Below are 23,981 nucleotides of genomic sequence, written 5' to 3' on the forward strand. Positions count from 1 at the left end.
CTCATCAAAACGATACTTATAAACAGAACATTCATTTATGGTCAAGAATTTTCATTACGCTCTATGAATTCAAAATAGACAAGCTTAATTTGTGTTTAATTACTCCTTATTTGATTGAGATTCAGCCTACGGCATTTGTTATCAAATTGATATTGTTAATATCCTAACTTAATTTTCTTCTTTCTGATCTGACAAGTTAGTCGGCGTCTTTCTCTCGTACACGTTATTACCATCATTGAAAGGCATGCCAGCGTAAAATATTTTGGGTACTTAGCGCAAACGAACATGATTAGAGCAGTGATGAAATATGGAAATTATCGAAGTATCCGATTTGATTTCTTAGCGTTTAAATTTGATCTTTAATTTCAACTTAAAGTGGATTGAACAGTAGACCTAGATTTTGAACAAGTTGAGGGTGTTACTTTTCATTCCCAGCGCATCATTTTTGAAATATAATAGCTTTTATATTTTTTTTTTAATAGTTAACGTATTCTTTACCTTACTCTTTATTTTTCTCCAATATGTTAAAATAAAAGTCTTCTGTTGATGGTCTGACTTTAAATGAAGTAGCCTAAACATTTGTAGTTATTGTTAGAAATGTATAGTTTATCTTGAAAGATATACTACAAATAATAAGGCCTAAACGAACATGATACAAATCATTCATTACTTTTTTTTTCCAGTACTGGATATTAAAAAAACATAGTTGTTTTAAATGTTTATTTCATACGCATCCAACAGCAAGCAAGTCACTAATTACCAGATGGATATTAAACTAAATGAATATTAAGTTTCAATTGAGGATTAAGGAGTGGAGTTGAAAGAGTCATGAGTTACAACCCTGGCACTAAGTCAGGATTGAACCCTGGATCTTGGTATTGGAAGGCAAGCACATTAACCACCGAATTACAGCTCCACTACATATTAATATATTTTCTCCATTGTAGACCTTAAATAACTTAAGTTTTTTTTCCCCAAAGCCTGAAAGACTTCTCTTGTTCCTAACCCTTTTGATTATTCTTCCTTCTTTGGAAGAACAAAGCCTAATTTCCAGTTGTGCAAAAATGTAATATTTTTACTAACCTTTCCACAACAAAAGTAAATTTTTCTTTTAAATAACTGCGATTTTTAATTCCATTGACAAAAACTCAAGGAACTAGAATTTGTGGCAGACGCAAAGAGGAAAAACAAGTTTATTTTTTAACCGAATGTTGATTTTAAAAGGAGTATTTACCTGTAGAGACTTTGTGGACAGTAGCCGGTCATTGTTAAATGATAATGCTAAGCTTGGTGGACATGGCAGTGTCTCGTTACTTAGTAAAAACTCTCCACCCATCGCCTCTTCCACCATTCTGCAGAAAAATTAAGAAAACAATCAAACCAATGACCAAACAGACAGTAATAACTTAAGCTCTGTCTACACTATCAAACTAGTTTGACAAAAAAAGTGTGATATGCCAAAATATGGTAGTGATATACCCAAATATGGTAGTGATATGACATCATCATGTCCATATATTGGCACATCACATTTTTTTGTCCCATACAGTTTGATAGTGTAGACAGAGCTTAAGAATAACATATTAAGAGAAAAAATCTATCAAAAGATAACTTTATTATTACAATAAAAAATTTAATTAGTATTTAATTACAGAAATGTTATAGAATACTAGAAATCAATACAGTAAGCATATGTCCAACGAAATTATGATATTGTTATGATTAATCAATAAAATACAACCAGTAAATTAATAATCGTAATATGAATTGTCATTATTAATATATTTTATTATAAGTATATTATATAGTCTGAACTTCAATGAACTATATATCATATAGAAATTTACAATTTTAATTTATATCCACATGTGTATGTTGAATACCATGTATTATCACATCTGTTGGTGAAGAATTTCAATAAATTACAACAAATTGTTTGTTTTCAGAAAAAGTTTTACATATTGCATGCATTGAACATGTGAACTATCATTTATGATCACAAACATTTTTTTTCATTTTATTCATTTGGCTCAAGATTCTTAAAAGCAGGAAACCCACTGTCGCCCGAAGGACGTGCGGCTCCCTAATCAGACTATTATAATATAAACTTTAAATTACAGTACAGAGACTACGTAAATAAATACTGGAGATATCAGAACAACCTAAAGCTCTGTCTACACTATTAAACTAGTTTGGAAAAAAAAGTGTGATGCGCCCATGGTAGTGATATGACATCATCGTGTCCATATATGGGCACATCACATTTTTTTACACATAAAGCTTGACAGTATAGACAGAGCTTTAGAACTGAACATATACAATATCAAACATTTAAATTCTCAAAATGCTTCTTTTTTTTTTGTAATCATTTTCATAAAGATAATGTTCACATCACTTGATTGGTTAAACCTTTGTGATGTATTTGATCTCAAACGATTGTCTTTATTATTATTATTATTATATCAATATTTATAAAGTGTCAATTCAAAGACCGAGGTACAAAATCAAAGGCGCTGGGCATGTTAGTGGTAAAAAAAATGAGTTTTGAGCAATTTTTTAAATAAGGCAACAGAAGAGCAGTGTTTAATTTGTGGGGGGGGGGGGGGGAGTGAATTCCAGAGTGTGGGTGCCGCAAAAGAAAGCGATCTTAGTGTTTAAGTGTTTAAATGAATGTACCTTAAATCATATTTTAAATTTTTTAATGAAAATCATCATCATTTTACAAGAAATAGTTGCAAATCACTTTCCCTGGAAAAATGTAGAACAGATTACTTAAGCATTCATTTAAATGGTAATCTTTTAAACACATTAAGTGAAGAAACTAAATTGTCAAGTAATTTAAATGTTTTCAAAAGTAACTTTAAGGCATTACTGTAGTTTAGTTCTATTGTCTTACTGTTATTTTTATTTTTTAGTTTTATTTCATTTTAAATTTTTGTTTAGCAATTATTGCTAATCAAACTGATTTTTTAGTCGAGAAACATAGTTTTGTATTGTCTTTTTTGCTACACAATTTTAGAAATGTGTAGCAATAAGGTTGTTTTGTATAGCTTTTTGCTATGCTACACTGGCGAAATTATTCCCTGCTATTGTACCCAGGGTCCCAAGGGAGACCAGTCTTTTTGACTGATGGGCCACCCTGGTTAAATATTGTTAATAAATAAATAAATAAAAATGTACAGTATATCACGTTATTTAATGGAACTTCTCATAAATATAGTATCTATTCGAGGAAAAAACATGTCAAACGAGAAATGTTTGATGTCGTAAATAGCACAGTTCATATTAATTGTCATTTAAGTGTATTTAATCATTCTCTAGCATTTCGCTTCATGAAAATTGGCAGTGTCTCCTCACGGCTCCTCATGCAATGTTTACCTAATAAGAACACAACATAGAACTGCCTCTCAGATGAAAGTAGAAGGCAACAGTGATGTAATATTGATGAAGATACATTTATATTAGCAAAGGTTATACAAAGGCCTGATAATAAATTGTCTTTATAGACATAGTATATTACAGATTACAAACTTAAATAATACCCGATCTTTAAGAAAAGTAAATAAAAAATGTGAGAAATGAAGTATGTGGTATTAAAACAAGCATCTTCTTGAGTGCTTAGGACATGTCACTTATTACTTAAGCTCTGTCTACACTATCAAACTTTATGTGACAAAAACATGCGATGTGCCCATATATTGACATGATGATGTCATATCACTACCATATTTAGGCATATCACAACTATATTTTGGCACAGCAAACTTTTTTTTGTCAAAATAGTTTGATAGTGTAGACAGAGCTTTATACCCTTTTCACACACATCAAACTTCGCAGTGAGTAACAGCAAGTTACTGCAGTAATATAATTTTTCGTTTATTTTATTTGTTAGAAACTGTGAATATTGAATAAATGTTACTGAACTAGACTTGTTGATATAAAGTTTGCGGTACAACACATATATTAGTTCTTTAAAGAACTGTCGAGTTTCTCGACATTTCGATTAATATGTTTTGATCGTCCTCAGGAGTGAGACTTCATAATCCATAATACTTCCAATGTTCATTTCTATTAATTGGTCAGTTTCTTATGTTTAATTCTCAAAATAAAACTGTTATTATTATTATGATGATGGATATTGGCATCAATAAAGATTACAGAATGCCAAACTGTTTTGAAATAAAATTTTCTTTTAAGTCTGGACTACAAGTATCCTTCAATCTTGAAATAATTATCAGATGACAAAATTGAAAAATGTAAAATCTTTCTCAATGCATACCTGAAGACATCACAGTGATAAATCAAAATGAATTTTAAAACTTTGAATTTGATTTATAAGTTTAATAATTCGTAGATGACAAGGGCTTGTCAATTTTTACAATTCTACGTTTAACTATTAACATATCCGGAATGTTTTTTTTTATTTTCCCCGTAATTTCCCTTTTTTTTATCTAGCATTTCAACAACATCTCACAAATCGATTTGAGAATATATTACGAATGAATAGTATTATCCTTTATCTATTTAGGGACCATGTAAAAACTATTTTACTGCAGTTGCTGCAGTACTCTTTAAACCTAATTATGTAATTGTTTTTTCACGTTGCAAGATCTCCAAATTAGTAGTATTCTGTAGAAGGTTGATAGAAGTTGGATTTGGGTTTACACTTTTAGGCAGGGTGACCAAGCCCAGCTCCACTCGACCCAACCAAGCTCGATCCAACCAAGCTCGACCCAACCAAGCTCGACCCAACCAAGCTCGACCCAACCAAGCTCGACTCAACCAAGCTCGACCCAACCAAGCTCAACCCAACCAAGCTCAAAGATAGCTAACAATATAAAGCTTAGATTAAAGCTCTGTCTACACTATCAAATAGTTTGACAAAACAAAATATGATGTGCCTAAATATGGTAGTGATATTTCCAAATATGGTAGAGATATGACATCATCATGTCCATATATGGGCACATCACATTTTATTGTCACATAAAGTTTGATGGAGCTTTATGAAAAAAACCTTGCATGTGCCAACAGAAACCAGGGCAGGATTTGCTGTGAAAATGTAAATACCAAACGTTGATATTCATAAAATCTTTTCACAATAAATTGAAATTCAAAACCATTATTATGAAATCCCTGAAAAATCAGAACCTCCATTTCCAAATCTAAACACGGAAAATAAGAATCTTAAATAGTTCCATTAAAAAAAAAACATATTCTTATGATGTTGAACGACAGTAATTGATTGAGAATCTCTGAAAGCTTGGGGGAATTAAATAACTGATGTGCTTAATTGCTCTCTGTTATTTCACATCCTTCCATATTTATGTTTAAAAAAAAATGGAATAAAATGTTTGTCTACTAATTCACGAGTCATTTGGTTTAAATCTGTCTGATTTCAGCAACTATCAAAAATAGAAAAACTCCAGATTTGGAGGAACATGATTTAGGAAGAAGTGGAGAGATGGTGTACCAAAGTGGAAAGAGGGAGTGACTCAAATAAAAGATGACGATGAAACTTATTCCAACATTCCCAACATTTTGGAGAATGATACAGGCCTTGTTGGTGTTTGTATCTAAATTGTGTGTGCTTTGTTAGTGATACTGGAAAAGGTGTTTGTCTACTAATTCACGAGTCATTTGGTTTAAATCTGTCTGATTTCAGCAACTCTCAAAAATAGCTTTAGAAAAACTCCAAATTTGGAGGAATATGATGCAGGAAGAAGTGGAGAGATGGTGTAGCAAAGTGGAAAGAGGGAGAAAGCTGACTCAAATAAAAGATGATGATGAAACAGATTCCAACCTTCCCAACGTTTTGGAGATTGATACAGTACAGACCTCTTTGGAAAATTGCAGGTGCTGTGTGTTTGTTTGTATCTTATTTATGAGTGTTTGTTTAGTGACCAAACACAAACACCTAACAAAAATACAGACTTTTCTTTCCAAAAACTTCCCATTAGAGCTTCCTCCAATTTAAGACCATATACCACAATATATACCAAACAGATTTGGAGGAACCTGATGCAGGAAGAAGTGGAGAGATGGTGTAGGAAGGAAGTTGTTTACAACTTTACAACTACCTGGTGTAGCAGCCTGGAACAAGTGGAAAGAGGGAGAAAGCTGTATCAAATAAAAGATGATGATGAAACAGATCCCGAAAAATTGCATGTTTTATTGTTCGTTTGTATCTTAATTATGAGTGTTTGATTTAGTGACCAATTAAACACCTAAAAAGTGAATAACTTTAAAAAAATAAAGACATTTCCTTCTAAAAACTTCCAATTAGAGCATAGAGATATTATAAAATGTCTATGATTGACTCTACTCCTCCGATTTAAGACCATATCATAATAAAATAATGCTTATGTTTCAGGGTACAGATAACAGCAGCTGGGAATGCAATAAAAAAAATCTCACTCACAGGTACAGTACAACTAAAATTACCTATGTGCGTATGTGTAATTGCAATCATTACGGTACATAACACATTTTAATGTGTTTATGGAACATTAGGGAGATTCTTAATGTTAATACTAAGTAATGTAATATTATTGAATAACTTGATAATGTTGTTGATGTTAATAATAATGTTCTGTACAATTCCCAAATGAAAATATATTTAACACCCAAGAACTTTTGCAGTAGGAACATGACAAGATATCATATAATGTATATATATTACCACCTGTTTCTTTACCTAGATTATTCATCAACTGCTAATACATATAAGGAATCACCACCTGCATATTTATTCAGATACAGTTTTGATTTTTGTAGTTAACATACTAAGACAATCCATGTCTTTCTCAAGCATGTTAACAACATGAATCTAATGTTAAGATATATTGAATATGATATCATATAATGTATACCACTTGTTTCTTAGATTATTCACCACCTGCTATTTACATAATAGAGAATCACCACCTGCGTATTTATTCACAGATACAGTTTTGTTTTTTGTAGTTACGTATAATATAAAATATATAACATAATAAGACAATCCATGTCTTTCTCAAGCATGTTAACAACATGAATTTAATGATGATATATAACAATAAATAATAAAATATGATTATATAACAACATTACTTTTACATTCAATTATTTATAAGAGCCTATAAAACATGTATTATACAGAAAACATAACAGTATACATGAATCTAAAATAAAATGTATTAAAGTTGTAAATAGATAATTCAGAATTGTCCCATTGTATTGCATCAATTTCAAAGTAGACAATTGGGATTGACTAGGGATTTCCATTATCCCGCATCAAATATTCCATTATCCTGCGTTGTATATTCCATTATTGAAGCAGATTCGAATCGGTTCCAAAGGGACCACTCACCACATAAATACAATTGTAATATCCGGATTAATTTTAATTTTCAAATCAAATTTCATGGAAAGAGTTCTCTCCTTTGTGACACTGTTAAGTTGAATCAAGAAAAAGGACGACGACGATTGACGACGCTCAAAATCTTCATTTTTTCATCAACGTTAAATATGCGTGAAAAAGTATAAATATTCAACAAAGTTTCTTTCTAGTTTTTGTTACAAAATATTTGCATATCTTCAAGCATAATTTGAATATTAAATATGTTTGAATGAATTTAGTTATTGTACAAACATTTTGATTAAAACCCAGAATAATCTATTTAATATGTTGGCAACCTATCCATTAGACCACTGAGACAACCTTGTGTTGTGGTATATTTAACACTATACTGTAATTTCCCTTTTACTTTGAGGTAATTGCCAGCATGTTTTTTCCCAACAAAAATTGATTACTATTTCATTTGATTATTCAAAAAAAGTATGACGACATGTTTCAACTGAGTGTTGTATTATTTGCTAGATTGTTTTTGCATAGAATACCTGGTTGCTATATCAATATTAATTTTCAACCGAGTCTACGAACAACACATCCGGACAGATAATAAAATTAGAAATAAAAACTATTAAAAAATATTGTACAAATAAAAATCAATTTTGTATACAGGTGAGTATTATCAAATTACTTAAAAAATTAAAATATAATCAAATTGTGTTATCATCTGTCTAGCACGGAATACTAGACGACCTTCATGAACTTGACAATCAACGAACGCATTAACGTTTCACTGCTGCCTATGGCAATGGTGATGATATCGTAATTAAAATAGCAATCATTTTTATACTTGCAACAATAATCTATAATGCATGGGTACCAGGTTTTTTTTTAATAAATTATATTGATGGATTTTAGTTTTAGTTGTTTTTGTTCTCTTTTGTGTTCTTAATGAATTTCATTCTACCAAATTAAAATCAACAATAAAAAAAAAATACAAAAAAGATAATTTTACAATAGGCTCAAATATTACATTTTGAATTTTCATAACAATTTTAATATGAAAAGTAAAAAAAGAAAATTCAAATTTAATTTGAATTCAACTGTTTGTATACTGACAATTAGTAAATTCTTTACACAAATATTTTAGAATTTGAATTCAATGGTTGCATTGCATAAGAATGAGGGAGACACCATTCATCTGTAACAGCCGATTCTCACAGTATCATATGATACAGTATCATGTCCAGTGACAAAAAACATCCTGCAGTATCGTGTCTGCTGACAGCAACAGCCCTGACCAATCAGTTACTTTGCAGAAAAACATTGGCATTAACGCTCTTCAATAAAAGGCTACTGTATGTGTTAGCAGAGGCTATACAGTGTATTCCATATGGGATGAAGTTTTCAGTCAGATGAAACGATACAGCATGGTGTTTTATGATACCACTCATGTATCTGGTGTCTGTACCTACCACCCATCATCTTCTTCATAACTTTTAATGTATATAATTCATTTAATATTATTAACGAAATAATAATTAATATACCGGTATAGATAAAAACAGTGACAGCTCATTGACAGCTGAGTTTTATCCATCACATCAACTGTAATAAGATAGTATTAACAGACTAATTATAACCGTCGGTTTGTTTATATATTTAATGTCAAATGACAGGCAATTACAAGTAATTAACTATAAAAAATAATTGTAACAATGGGAGAAACTGACAAACCAATGATCTTAGAGGTCAACCAATAACACTTAGGTGACGAGCAACTGTTACAGCAACTCGCTAATACATTAATCCGGAAAAATGTAAAATACATTATGAAATATAATTTTAAAAGAAAACAATAGTACTATGAACTCCTTTTCACATAGAACACATTCCAAAAGATTGTTCTTGATGCGAGACGTTTGAAATAAAAAATAAATGTATATGGAATAGAATCATTTTGCCATGATCCCTAATACAATATTAGTGTAAGCTCTGTCTACTTTACACTATCAAACTTGAAGTGACAACAAAAATGTGATGTGCCTATATATGGTAGTTATATGCCCAAAGATGGTAGTGATATGACATCATCATGTCTATACATCACATTTTTTTCCACATAAAGTCTTTCTACAGGTTGCTGTTCTTTTTATATAAGGTTTTTTTAAATGTTATTCATATAAAATAAAAAAATATATACAAAAAGGAAAAAGGAAGTGTATAGTCTATATGTATATATATTTATCAATCCAAAGGCAAATTACTGACAAAAATGACAATGCTGTGGGTATCAGTGGCTGGATCTCAATGGAGATACAAAAATAAAAAGCGAAAAGCTAAATCAAAACGATAAAGTAAACAGCCAGAAAAGTTAGCCGAGCTTTCGGGCAACACTAGCCCTTCATCAGTGCAAGTGAAGGAATTTGGATAACGTCATAGTATAAAGCTGGCAAGTGCTGCCTGGGTGGACAGGAATAAAAGAAATATAACAAAGGGAGCCAGGGTGGAGTCTGAATAAGAGTAGAAAACAAAGAAGGTAGCTTGGTAGAGATATAAACAATTTTATATTTATCAAAATGTATTATTTGTAATTCATACTTTTTTTTATACCTTCTTCATTTGTTTTATTGTAATTGATTGAAAGAAAGAAAATAAATTTTATGTTGATTGATTGATTGATTGATTGATTGATTGATAGTGTGACAGAGATTTAGAATGTTTTATGTAGAAAAAAGAAATTGAAAAAAAAAATCTACTACTCCTAGAATTACTTATACACAGACATTTTAAAAATGAATGACATAATGAGGCCTGTAGTGTAACACAGACATATAGGTGGTTCGTTCGTTACAGCTGTAAGTTACCACCTCTGCCATTTGACCTACGTCTCAAGTTTTGACAGAACCTTTGAAGCGTTAACATGCAGTGCGGTATTAAACTCTATTCTACAGTATCAAATGAATCGGGTGCATTAAATAAAGAGAATATTATGTTATTATAGATATTTTAGATCTCGTTAAATGTAGATGACTTGCCCGCTAGCTGATCGAAAGGGGTTGTTAGTAAATTTACCACTGGTCCATCACTCTCACTGAGGTTAATTTAGATGTTGCGATGGAAGAACAGATTCAATTTATCTCAATGAAAACAAATAAGATACAAGAAACTTTATTAGTCTTTGTAAAAAAGAAAGAAATGTCAGTTGTCAGCAATCCGATTAAAGGAGGCATATACATAAACCATGGAAAAAATATCATGCATAAACAGATTAAAAAAATGACAAAAAGTGTAAAAGTAATAAGGCCATCTTCCAGAAATATTGTTAATAGGCAATATTTTAGACATATAATAATTGTTAATAAAAAAATAATAACCTCATACAGTAATTTTTAATATAGTTCAACCAGAAGTGGATTGTTGGTTAAAGTTAAGTTAAAGAATATGTTTACAACAAAAAAAGATAACATTTCTTTTTTGAAAGAGCTATAGTAAAATTTAAAAAACTAGAAAAAAAAAATCTTTTATAAACAATAGAAGCTTAATGAAATTCTTTGAAAAGCTTTCCCTTTGTTACTTTTAGCAGAGCTGAATGGTAATACAGTATTTATAACAAAACTTTTTTTGGAATCCTTGTTCTAGTGAAAATAGTGACAAACTGGAAACCAGCAAGATGGCACTACTAATAAATAACTAACTAACCTACATATTAGCTAACAACAAATCAATTTCAAATGATAAAATTCATCATTTGAAATGTCTTAACTATAAAGTAAAAATTAAAAGCTGATAATAAATATAATACTTTGTGTCAAAATAATTTTTTTTTTTCATTTTCAGCAATTGATGGTATGGCAAAACATTAGGCATGATTTAAAGACAACTATCATTGCATCGACTGTTCAATAAAATCGACGATCAAAATGCCAATTATGGCTTCTCATCCAACTATTTCTGCTGCTTTTACGAGAAATATCACAATTACTTTTTTGAATGCAAGTTAAGTTTTATGTTATTTTACATTTTATTACAACTTGTCGATTCATTTTTTTTTTAGAGTGGACACATTGGAAATGTTAATTTAAGTTTTAAACTTAAATTTGTCTTGAATGTTCAAATTGTAGTATGGTTTTGTGCATTTTTATATTTTATAAATGCTTAATGAAAAGCAAAATAAAAGGAGAAATTATAGGTCTCGATCAGGCCTAAAAAGAATGATTTGTTTTCAATATTTAAATTTTGAAAGTTATCAACAGCTAGGCAAGATACCACCAGGGGTGGTTTTCAAAATGTTTACAACCTTGTGATTTGATTTTTCGAATGGTCGTAAAATCAAAACGGTACTAGGTATGATCAACTAGCGTTCTTTTCACCAACTAGCCATTCATTCATAGAAGTACTGATGTAGCACTAGCAGCCTATCTGTACGGTGACCATAGAATGGACACAAGATATGACTTACCACAACTTTTAGTTGATTGACGATTGAAAAATAATTTTGTTGAATGTGTATGTTTTATATAATTATTTCAATAGTGTTTACATTTAATAAATTAACATTAATATTTGTTAGTATAAACAGTTTTGTGTTAATTTAGATATACGAAAAAAATGATGATGGTATGCAAGTATGCATTAGCAAACAAATGTACAAACAAACAAATGTATAAACAAACAAATGTACAAACAAACAAATGTACAAACAAACAAATGTACAAACAAACAAATGTATAAACAAACAAATGTACAAACAAACAAACAAATGTACAAACAAACAAATGTACAAACAAATGTATAAACAAACAAATGTACAAACAAACAAATGTACAAACAAACAAATGTACAAACAAACAAATGTTTAAACAAACAAATGTATAAACAAACAAATATACAAACAAACAAATGTATAAACAAACAAATAAACAAACAAATGTATAAACAAACAAATATACAAACAAACAAATGTACAAACAAACAAATGTATAAACAAACAAATGTATAAACAAACAAATGTACAAACAAATGTACAAACAAACAAATGTACAAACAAACAAATGTACAAACAAACAAATGTACAAACAAACAAATATACAAACAAACAAATGTATAAACAAACAAACAAATGTATAAACAAACAAATGTACAAACAAACAAATGTACAAACAAACAAATGTACAAACAAACAAATATACAAACAAACAAATGTATAAACAAACAAACAAATGTATAAACAAACAAATATACAAACAAACAAATGTATAAACAAACAAATGTATAAACAAACAAATGTATAAACAAACAAATGTACAAACAAATGTACAAACAAACAAATGTACAAACAAACAAATGTACAAACAAACAAATGTATAAACAAACAAATGTACAAACAAATGTACAAACAAACAAATGTACAAACAAACAAATGTACAAACAAACAAATGTATAAACAAACAAATGTACAAACAAACAAATGTATAAACAAACAAACAAATGTATAAACAAACAAATATACAAACAAACAAATGTATAAACAAACAAATATACAAACAAACAAATGTATAAACAAACAAACAAATGTATAAACAAACAAATATACAAACAAACAAATGTACAAACAAACAAATGTATAAACAAACAAATATACAAACAAACTAATGTATAAACAAACAAACAAATGTATAAACAAACAAATATACAAACAAACAAATGTACAAACACTCTCTCTTCTTAATTTACAGTAGATAATCATCATAATTGACATTCTTTGAAAAAGATCTACTAAATTTTTGTTCTGCAATAATGTATGATTGTGTCTATGTAGAAGTTTACAAGACAGTGACTCCAATACAGAATGCGTATCATCACCCAAAATTGATAATTTTAGGTTTAATTTTATATTTTCTTTTGTCCATTTATATACTGTATTTCGTTTACATTTATGTAGTTAAGAACTGAACCACTTTGGAAATCAGTACATTGTATTGAAAGTGTATTTCAGAATAAAGAAAGATTAAATAAATAAATAAATAATAATCAGATTAAAGAGTTAAAACAAAATGTAGTTAGAATAACTGTTGTCACAAGATCATATAAGACAACTACTTGACTTACATTTGTCTGTCTTTGATATCTTGTGATGTCATCTGGGACCCATAAATTGTAATTTTCCATTTCACCAAGATACCACTTCCAGTCTTACCTGAAAAAATGAAAAATTTCGAGTAATGAACAGGGTAAATATTTACAATTTAAATATTTACAGAGTAAGTATTAATGTTTATTTAATTGGGCAATTTCCCCCACAAATATTATTGTACTAAAGTGGTAGGCTCAAAATCTCAAGTGTACAAAATCTTAAAAAAACATGAAATATGTCATACTATACACAAACAATACAGACAATCATGTGGGCTGAGGATGATATCAGGTACCATATTGGTACCTGGGAAGAGGTTTCACAATGTTGACATTTTTAATAAAAGAGCACAACCCACAAAACTACTACAAAGTGGGAACAGGTTCTTTGGAATGAAGAATTATTGATAAAACGTTGAATTATTTCATAAAGTTGTTAGTTTCTATAACGTATGAATAAATCTATTTAAATGTTACTACAGAACTAGACTTTCCACAAGTCTCTAGTCATTCTATGTAGCGCCACCAGTAGGAGTTTTTCCTTTTTTCATTAATTCTGGCTCTAGTAAGGTATAATATGTGTACCAAAATGTATTTCTTTTATGAATATTAAGTCAAATCATCACATATATTCATCCCATTTTTTTTGCAATAGGGGTTTTCTACTTGTATAAGCTATGCTTCTGAAATTCCCCATTTCCATTCTTTTTTTGTTGTCTTTGTACTATAATTATTTATGTTTATGAATGTGTATGATGAATGGAAATAAAGAAAAGAAAGAATTTACCGACCATTTTGATCTACAAAAAGATTTTTTCTAATTAGTGATTATCAAACCAATATTCAATCAACTTTCACCTAGAGTAAACACTCCCTAAAGCCCATAGGTGTTAGCCATATTAAATACATACAAATTAATTAGAATCACGAAATACAATAGTTTGTCAATATTCCATTATGTTGGTTATTAAAAACTAAACTAAAAATAACTTGTTGGACTATTGGATCAAGTCAAATTTAGAAATGATCATTTACTCAATTATTTTAAACACGTTTTGCCACATCCTTTAGATGGAACAACAAGCAATGGTCCATGTACTTACATTCACATATTTCCATAATAAAGAGATTTTCTCACGGTTAGCAATTTGACCAATATAGGGCTAAAGTGGACAAATGCCTAATCTACTTAATAATATGAAGCATAAAAAAAAGCTAATGTGATTTCATCTTCCAGAGGCATTGACCGTTTTATTTTAACTTGTCACTAACTATTAAATTATCTGTCAGAAAAACTAATTACATTATTTAATGTATGTCTAAATTCAAGTTGTCATTATTGACAAATGACAACTTTCTAAGAGTGTGGACCAAATGTAAAAACACGGTTTGATGGCTGCTTTCCCAAGAGTATTCGCTAAATATATAGATAATTGTTCAGTAGTTAGTTACTGCAGTTCTTTGACAGATTGCTGCAGACTTTTCACAACCAACAAAACCTTAGAGCACTCTTGGGTTACACCACAATGCCAAGTTTTTTGTAGATTTCTCTGCTTAAAATGGAAATAATCTACAAAACCTTTGAGCACCCTTGGGTTACACCACAATGCCAAGTTTTTTGTAGATTTCTCTGCTTAAAATGGAAATAATCTACAAAACCTTTGAGCACCCTTGGGTTAAACCACAATGCCAAGTTTTCTGTATTTCTCTGCTTAAAATGGAAATACAAGAGGAATGTAGAAGTTTGAGCTTATAAACTTCAGTTTTAGAGTTGTAATTTTTTAGAGTTTCTATTCTTTAGGTCAAAGTTCACTACCAAAAAGTAGTATTGGTATATTTTAAAAACTGTAATACAAATTTAGAATTAACTAAATGTTTTCAAATAATATCAGTTTACGTCCAAGGAAAAATTTACTTGTAAGATCATTTTTATTTATGGTAAAATGGTATTTTTTATCAATTACCATAATGTTTCCAGAATTAAGAGTTGCATTAATGCAAATCAAATATTTGAACCCATTTATATTCAGAAATAATCATAAATAAAACATTTATTGCATTTGAGCAGTTTGAGTAACAAAAAAAACACTAAATTATGTCATTTTTCGACAAATAAACATAGACAGGATGGAAATAAACTGTTCCTTAAATTTGCAAATAAGGCAACAAACGACAAACAATTTAAATCTGACTTTTTCATTTATTGTTGACATAATAAAATTAGCTTTTAATAACCTAATAAAATTTGACCCAGTTATATCAATACCTCTATGGCGACCCAGATATGCGATTTGCAGAAGCAATATCAAATAAGTGAAAACCAAATACAGGTTTAAACAATAATGTTTGCCAAAGAACTTGGGAATTGTAAAGGAGCTTCACAAATGAAAGTTTAATACATAATAATTGAAAACATATCTTCTTGCAATTGCATTGTACAAAGGTAACTTTTTTACTTATTGTAAATTAAATTAAGTTCTTTTTTCTAAATATTCATTCAGGTATTATTAGTAATGGTTCTGCATCTGACAAACGAAGGAAAAAATTTGCACAATGATTTTTTCAACACAGAGTAATATTCAATTCTTAGATTTTTTTGCACTATGGATCGATGAAATATTTTAAATTGCACTCGTTAGTAGGTCATTAGTGCAGAGTTATCGGTGTTGAAAGTTGTAATTCGTAACCTTTTTATGTGAAATCCCAAAGATTAAAGTTGTCAACACTGTTAGGTGGTAATTGGTATCAACCGGGAATTCAGTTCAGTTGCAAATATATTTTGTCTCTGCTGAACTGGATGAGGTATAAAATATTTGAAGTTACATTAAAATGGCATATTTAAAAAAGAATTATTTTTTCAGGGGTACATTTGTACAATACAAAAAAATTTAAATTATCACATTTTTTTTATAAGAGTTTAGCAATGCCACAAATGATGAAATTTCAGAGAAATATAAACAAATGACAGCAGATATGCATTCTGTGATTCATGAAATTGTAAGTATATACATCTGCTTGCTAAGGATATACTTTGCATAAACTTTTATTATTCGTAAAATCAATAATATATCAAATCTTTGACAGCACATGTTGAAGCAAATTAAACAAAACAAAAATCATTCAATATGAAAAGTTATCGATTAAACAAACCACCAATATGAAAAAAATAAAATTGAAATGACTTTGAATTTGATGAAAAATGTTTGTCTTTGCCGAATCTGGTCTTTTCGTTTTCTTTTCAAGCAACTCAATAGTAACGATAGTATATTTTGATATTTTTATGATACTTTATTACAGTACATCTCTTGGGAGAGCAGTAAACACAAAAGGTAAAATCTATTGTTTAAAAAATATATATTGCTTTTTAATTACCAGGTAAGAAAAAAAGATATACTGGTACAACACCACATGTTTCAGAATGGCTATGTCAACAAAACCGAAGCGCAGATGTTAACAATCTATCACATTTTTATGTCCTTTCTTAAAATGATTGTTTCTGATTAATGCCTGTAATTATAATTGATATTGATTTAGTGGTCCAATGGCATGCTGCAAGTTAAGTGTCCCAAGTTCAAATCCTAATTACAGGTCTACCGTACATTTCATCATTTGTTTTTTAAGCACTATCGCTGGAAAGTTTATATAGTGAGAGGAACATTAAATATACTGTAGCTTTGGTTTATAACGTTGGTGGTCTAATGGTAGGCTGCAATTAGATTTCAGCCACTTTATCTTTCTGTTTATTCTTTATCATTTCTTTCAAGCACTACCGGAAGCAGTTTAGAGTAAAACTCTGTCTACACTAGTCTATCTAACTATTCTGACCAAAAAGGTGCGACGTGCCCTAATATAGTAGTGATATGAAATCATCGTTTCTATATGGGAACATCACATTTTGTCACATAAAGTTTAATAGTGTAAACAGAGCTTAAGAGAAAAATTACAATAAATTGCATTGGATTATAACTTTGAAACAACTTTTTCTCAAACAAAAATTTAATATAAACTAAATGGTGTTCCATGATTATACCCTAACAAGCTTTGTGGTTTTAACAGCAAAGTTGTTATGGAAGTTATGTACCTATACCTTTAGAATGATCCACCAATTGAGATCCGCTAAACATGTTCCATCACAATCAGAAACATCGAACAACTTCTGAAGCCTCACGTTTTCAACTTCATAAATTTGAATTTTTATTTTACTGTCTTCTGTTTTTCACTTTATTATGCATAGCACACTGGGGCTTTAGGCTTGTATCAAACGAAAAATATTATTACTATTTTGAAGACAGGCAAGCATATAATAAATATTGGTTACAGACATTTGTTGTTATATAGATTTTCTCATATGAAAAATGATATTTTTACTAACAACATTTCACACTAATCCTCGTGTTTATTCTACTGGTAAGATAATCTACTTTTTTTTATCGATGTACTTATTAATTCTTCGTTAATCATGAACTGATAAAACGAGACAGGCAATGTCCGTCTCTGATGTAATGGTTGACATTTGTTTCTAATAAAAACATACCAATGCTGTCGTACTAAAGCAAAAATAACGTAAAAACACCTGCGACGTGATCGTTAACTAACAGTTACATTGATAAATTTGCTAAATTGTTCAATAAATTTGAACAGATAACTCAAATACAGTATAAACAGTTTAATCTGATTCGCAATTTGCATCTATAAATATATGTATGTATCTGAAGTTATGTAACTTTTATTTCTGGGTACGTTTAATGTTCCCAGAATGAAAAATAAATTAAATGTGCAGCTGCTTGATCATGAGACGTGTCCGAGATAGGTCCATGGGCTTGGGACTGGTAAAGCAAGTAATTCATCAACAAACACACCTGCCCCAACCTACACTACCCCTTCCTTTAAACTTACATTTCGGAATATACAATGCAAAAGATGGGATTTAGGTTGTGTTTGGCACTTTACCCACTTTTTCCACATTTTAAAATCTGTCACGGAGTGCCACATTATAATTTTAAATACTTTTTACTTGTTTCCTTTAAAACAAATTTATTTAACTCTGTCAGTAGCAACATCAGTTTTTGATTAATTTCTTATTTTCTATATTCATTCATGTCCTTCAAATTGATAAATGATGATAAAATTAAGCTTAGGGAAATAAAAGTCTGTCTTCTTCAACATTATATTTTTCTTAGAAAAATATTATAACATAATATAATGCTATGTTTCTCAAAACTGTGTGCTCAAAAGCTCTGTGTACTCTCTTGTGATGTGCCCATATATGGACATTATGATGTATATCACTACCATATGTAAGCATATCACTACCATATTTAAGCATATCATTACCATATTTTGGCATATCACACTTTTTTTTTGTCAAACTAGTTTGATAGTGTAGACAGAGCAAAGGCTCACATATATTTTATTTTGGTGTTAAGTGTGTCCTTCCGTTTCTGTCTCTTCATACAATCTTGATATCGCATTTGTTCCTTGTCATTTTTGTTCATAAATAATGTACACAATAACAATCACAAAAAGAAATTCCTGAACCATTTGTCTTAATTATTTTTTTAAAAACTCGCTCTCCATTATTGCTCAGACATGATGTTGTTACCACGATGCATGGATGTACAATAACCTGCAGTACACAGGTTATTGCTTGGTTTATGTACATAAATATAAATCTCTAATTGTCTGAGTCTATCAAAATACTTTGTTTTGGATATCTTTTGGGAAAGAAGTTGAACATTATTATTATGGTTCGATAGACAGAAGAGCATTTGTATATATTATGAAATGCGTGCGTGTGTGACTTATCCATAAAATGTGCGTGTGCGACTTATCTATAAAATGTGTGTGCGCGCGACTTATCTATAAAATTTGTGTTTGATGTGCGTGTGTGCGACCTATCTATAAAATGTGTATTTGATGTGCGTGTGTGTGCGACCTATCTATGAAATGTGTATGTTCAGTGTACTGAATACTGAATACTGAAATGCTTTATTTGTCCATCATCATCATAAAATAACAACAGAAATTCTTCTTGAAGATTGACAATTATTAGTAAAATAATAAATAGATATACAATATGTTGTCTGTGCGACCAACATATGAAATGTGTGTGTTCAATGTGCATGTGTGCGACCTATCTATCAAATGTGTGTTCAATGTGCGCATGTGCGACCTATGTGTGCTTTATTAAGACTTAGTTTATAAGCACATGCGATAAATTACAGTTCATCCATCCTGTAATTGGTGAGTTTCTCGCAGTTGAATGTGTATGAAATAATTTAATAATACTAATAGATAGAAAAAAAAAGACTATTATATATTTCAGCGTCCAACCACAACTTGTTCTTTTTCTATTTCAAGATACAGTTGTTGACTATAGAATTTATCATTGTAAGCAATTATGTATTCATTTGATAATGGCAAGCAGAAAGAAACCTCCGGCATTCTGAACAACAAAACAAATCTCTGAAGATTTCTTTAAACATATTACATAATTCATTTCCTTTGACTGATTTTTATTTATAAAAGTGAGCACAATAGTCTTAATTAATCATTGTAATCAGACAATAGGTCGCTGTGTTCTGTAATAAACTAATTTTTTTTATGTTGTGTTGAATAAATTACATCCTTTATGATTCTATAATTGTTCTAATTGTTGTCAAACAATGAGGAATTGTTAGAATTTCTAAGGAATATAATTTGTAAAGCTCTGTCTACACTATCAAACTAGTTTGACAAAAAAATGCTCAAATATGGTAGTCATGTGCCCAAATATGGTAGTGATATGACATCATCATGTCCATATATGGGCACATTACAATTTTTTTGTCACATAAACTTTAATAGTGTACACAGAGATTAAGGAACCATGCCAAAATTATTCTACTACACTATTTCTAGCCCTACATACTTTGATGGACAATACCAGTAACTTTGAATGCCAAATAATGTACCACTTTCTGTATATTTAACACAATTAAAAGATTTACTCTAACTTAATTCTAAAATTAATCTATAATGCCATACAGAGTAAATCCATACAAAAATAGATAATACACCGTAGCAGTAACTAGTCCGAATGAAACTCATGTTAGATAATCTAAGTCTTTAAATTAAATCCATCTGCGCTAACAACAAAAACCTTTTCAACGACAAAAAGACAACCAACTAAAAAGCGGTGTTTGAAATACAAAGACGTAAGTTTCTTTTCAGATATATTCAAAGTAGATAAGTAATGAGATAAACATGTTTTTTATTTATGAAGATGCGACGTTCGTTTCATGCCTTTTAATCAGACAAATACGATAAAACTTTTGTTTCCATCTTTGGAGATGAATATCGTTTATTGTGATACGTTACTGCAGTCAGCACAAAAGAATTTGTACGGATTGTCAATTAGACGAGAGGAAATAGGATTTACCGCATAATCACGGTAAGATTATAAAGCTATTTTACCAGGTGTTTATATCCTACGATAGCGAACTAATTTACACCTAAAAGTAATTATTTTATTTCAAGGTCTTTATAGTTGATGATTACCCGTTATATGCACTAATCTTACTTAAACTAATATAAAAATATAAATTGGATCAACGTTATACACTGTCCACAAAAACAGAAACATAAGCAGAATGACTTTCTAACTAGACAGCTGCGTAGTGAAGTGGTGTGTTGTGAAAACAAAAATTCCCTAATGACAAATATTGTGAAGCACCGATTCAGCTTAATTTGTTTCCAAACACAAAGTTAATTTGTCTTTCCAAAATAGCTATAACTATAATTTTGTCGAGCAATTTAAATGTTAATAGTGTGTACCACCACTGTCGAGAGAGTTATACTTTAGAGATTTTCAACCATAATTTTAAACTTATTTCTTAATATCATCTCTTAAGTAAACAAACTTACATGTTTAAGTAAAAAAAAATTATAATTGAGCAAACAGTATGACAATCCAATCATTGAAGACTAAATTTCTACGTCAATATAGAGGGCAGCAAACACATTTAAAATTGCATCATAAGGCTGTTGAAATCTTAATAATTGAGGGCTCACTACTAAAATTCTAAATATTTCTTGGTTTGCTCGGTGAATATTAACACTTGTAAAGTTAGTAAAAGTTGTATTTAAACATGCGCCCTCTGAGGCAATGTTTTGCCGAGTACTTCACTCAGAGTGCTTTAATTTGTTTGTTAGAAACCCATGGTATACCAAAAACCTAACTTTTCTACTTCAAATCTATCAATTATACATAATTGTTGGACAATAAAATAAATAAAAAGAAAAATTTGTATTCTTTTAACATGGGCTGAAATATCAAAATGCATCCTCTGTGGCAATATTTTGCCAAGTACTTCACTCAGTTTCTTTCATTTGTTTGTTAGAAACACATGGTATACCGCAAACCTAACTTTGCTATTCAAAATCTATCAATTTTACATGATTGTTAGAAAATAGAAAAAAAAAGAACATGTGTATTCTTTTAACAAAGTTTTGACAAGTACTTCACTCAGTTTCTGAGGGCTTTCATTTGTTTGTTAGTAACACAAAAACTTTGCTACTCCAAATATATCAATTATACATGATTGTTGGAAAATAAAATGTGGATATTATCAGGTTGTCTGAAAAAAACAAAGAAAAATAAACATCTAAAACACTTACCATGATCGTATACATGTAGTTGCCAAGTTCCCACAGGCTTTTCACCCCAACACCTAACTGTTGAAAAACTCCAATCTTTAAAACCATCACTAGAACTATAAGAAATACAAGCTAATGGTTAGTTACAAAATGAAACTTTATGGATCATGTCAAAATAGTTCTACTACATTTTGTTTATATTTTTTTAAGGTTTGCATGGCAAAATCCACTGTTGATATAAAGTTTGCGGTACACCATAGATATATAGTTCTGGAAAGAACTGTTGAGTTTCTTGACAGTTCAATCAATATGTTTTGATCTGGACTTTCTACATTCTCACTTCTGAAGACGATCAAATTATCGAAACGTCGAGAAACTCAAACATTTTCAGAACTATATATACGTACATGGTGTACCAAAGTCATGTGGGAATTGATCTTTCGTGGTCGCTGCTAAAAAATTTTGGAACTCTTTGCCTTTGGTGATTCGTGAGTCTCCCTCCGTTTCGATCTTCAAAGCTCACTTGAAGACTCACTTGTGTGAATTCATTATTTTTTCATATACATTTTATTTTTCGTTAGGCAGGATAGTCAGATGCTCACATCATTATGACACTTGTGAATAAATAGCTAGCTTGTCTTGACAAGTTAGTGAAACAGTGTGGTGATGTGAGATTCCGTTTTTTTTAACTTTTTTTTCTGTTGTCTTGGTCAATTTATTCGGTTTTCTTAGGCATTTCATGGTTTATTTTACATCAACATTTTCATTTTCACACTTGTGCTAAACATCGCATAGAGACTATTTGTATTTTGCGCTATATAAATTTAAAACCATTAAACCATTACTGCAAACATTAAATCTAAATTTTGTTTACTGTACGATTTCAATGTAGAGGTTTATGAGGCAGTCAATCAAATAAACCATGTATAATTACATAATAATTGCATAATAGTTTTAAAGAGTAAATAAAATATAGTACTGCAGTTAAACTCCAGTAGAACAATTTTTTTTATCAAGAAAATACCACAGCGCCATTCATTTTTGCAACTGGATATAGAATGCCTAAATGTATGGTGTGCCATCAAGGACAAATACCATTTGGCTTCAGTCATCAAATTGCATCTTTCTAATGCTCTGTTGACACTATCAAACTAGTTTGACAAAAAAAATATGATGTGCCCAAATATGGTAGTGATGATGTCCATATATAGGCACATCACATTTTGTTGTTACATAAAGTTTGATAGTGTAGACCGAGCTTTAGAAAATATGCACTGAATAAAAACAAGCCTTTTATCAACTTACAGATCTTTGTTTCGTTTAGCACCAATAACGGATTTTGTTCCACTTGGACAGAACAAGACAATCTCTAAATCGCCTCGATTTTTATGTGAAATGGTAACCGTCACAACAACGTGTTCAACTGTTGCGCATTCCTCTTTTTCCGCAACCGATGCACTCACTAGATAAAAAAAAAGGTAGAAGTTAAAGAAAGAACCGACATCCATAAACATGAGACAAGATAAGTGCAATGCATTTGTGTATTTTTAATTAATAAATGTTATATAAAAGTGTATACACCTGTACACACAAGAAATGCTTATCTACCCTATTAAGGAAGACAATTGAATACACTTAACACATAAGATAATCAACAGAATCTCAACGTACATTAATATCAGTACAATAATTTATTGGATGGATGAAAAGATAACGAGCATGTGACGTTAATTGCGGTAACCTTTTAAACTAATTAGTGTATTGAAATTAGCACTGAGTTTGGAAATGACAGATAATGGTCAGGGTAATGTACTATTTGTAATTTAAGAATATAAAGAAATCTATTCAAAATCTCAAATTATACATATTGATGAAC

General features: G+C 30.0%; 1 protein-coding gene across 1 annotated transcript in view; it reads right to left on the minus strand.

Annotated features, from left to right (window-relative positions):
- LOC140057514 (proprotein convertase subtilisin/kexin type 7-like) overlaps window positions 1-23,981 on the minus strand; it is a 67,746-nt gene that overhangs the window by 6,490 nt on the left and 37,275 nt on the right. Inside the window, exons 12-15 of the mRNA XM_072103209.1 lie at window positions 23,411-23,567; window positions 22,127-22,221; window positions 13,445-13,532; window positions 1,235-1,352 (exon numbers count right to left, since the gene is read on the minus strand). Coding sequence (XP_071959310.1) covers window positions 1,235-1,352; window positions 13,445-13,532; window positions 22,127-22,221; window positions 23,411-23,567 — 458 coding nt within the window. The remainder of the gene's footprint in view (window positions 1-1,234; window positions 1,353-13,444; window positions 13,533-22,126; window positions 22,222-23,410; window positions 23,568-23,981) is intronic.

The sequence above is a fragment of the Antedon mediterranea genome, chromosome 8 (genome assembly GCF_964355755.1).
Source record: "Antedon mediterranea chromosome 8, ecAntMedi1.1, whole genome shotgun sequence".
Classification (NCBI taxonomy): Eukaryota; Metazoa; Echinodermata; class Crinoidea; order Comatulida; family Antedonidae; genus Antedon; species Antedon mediterranea.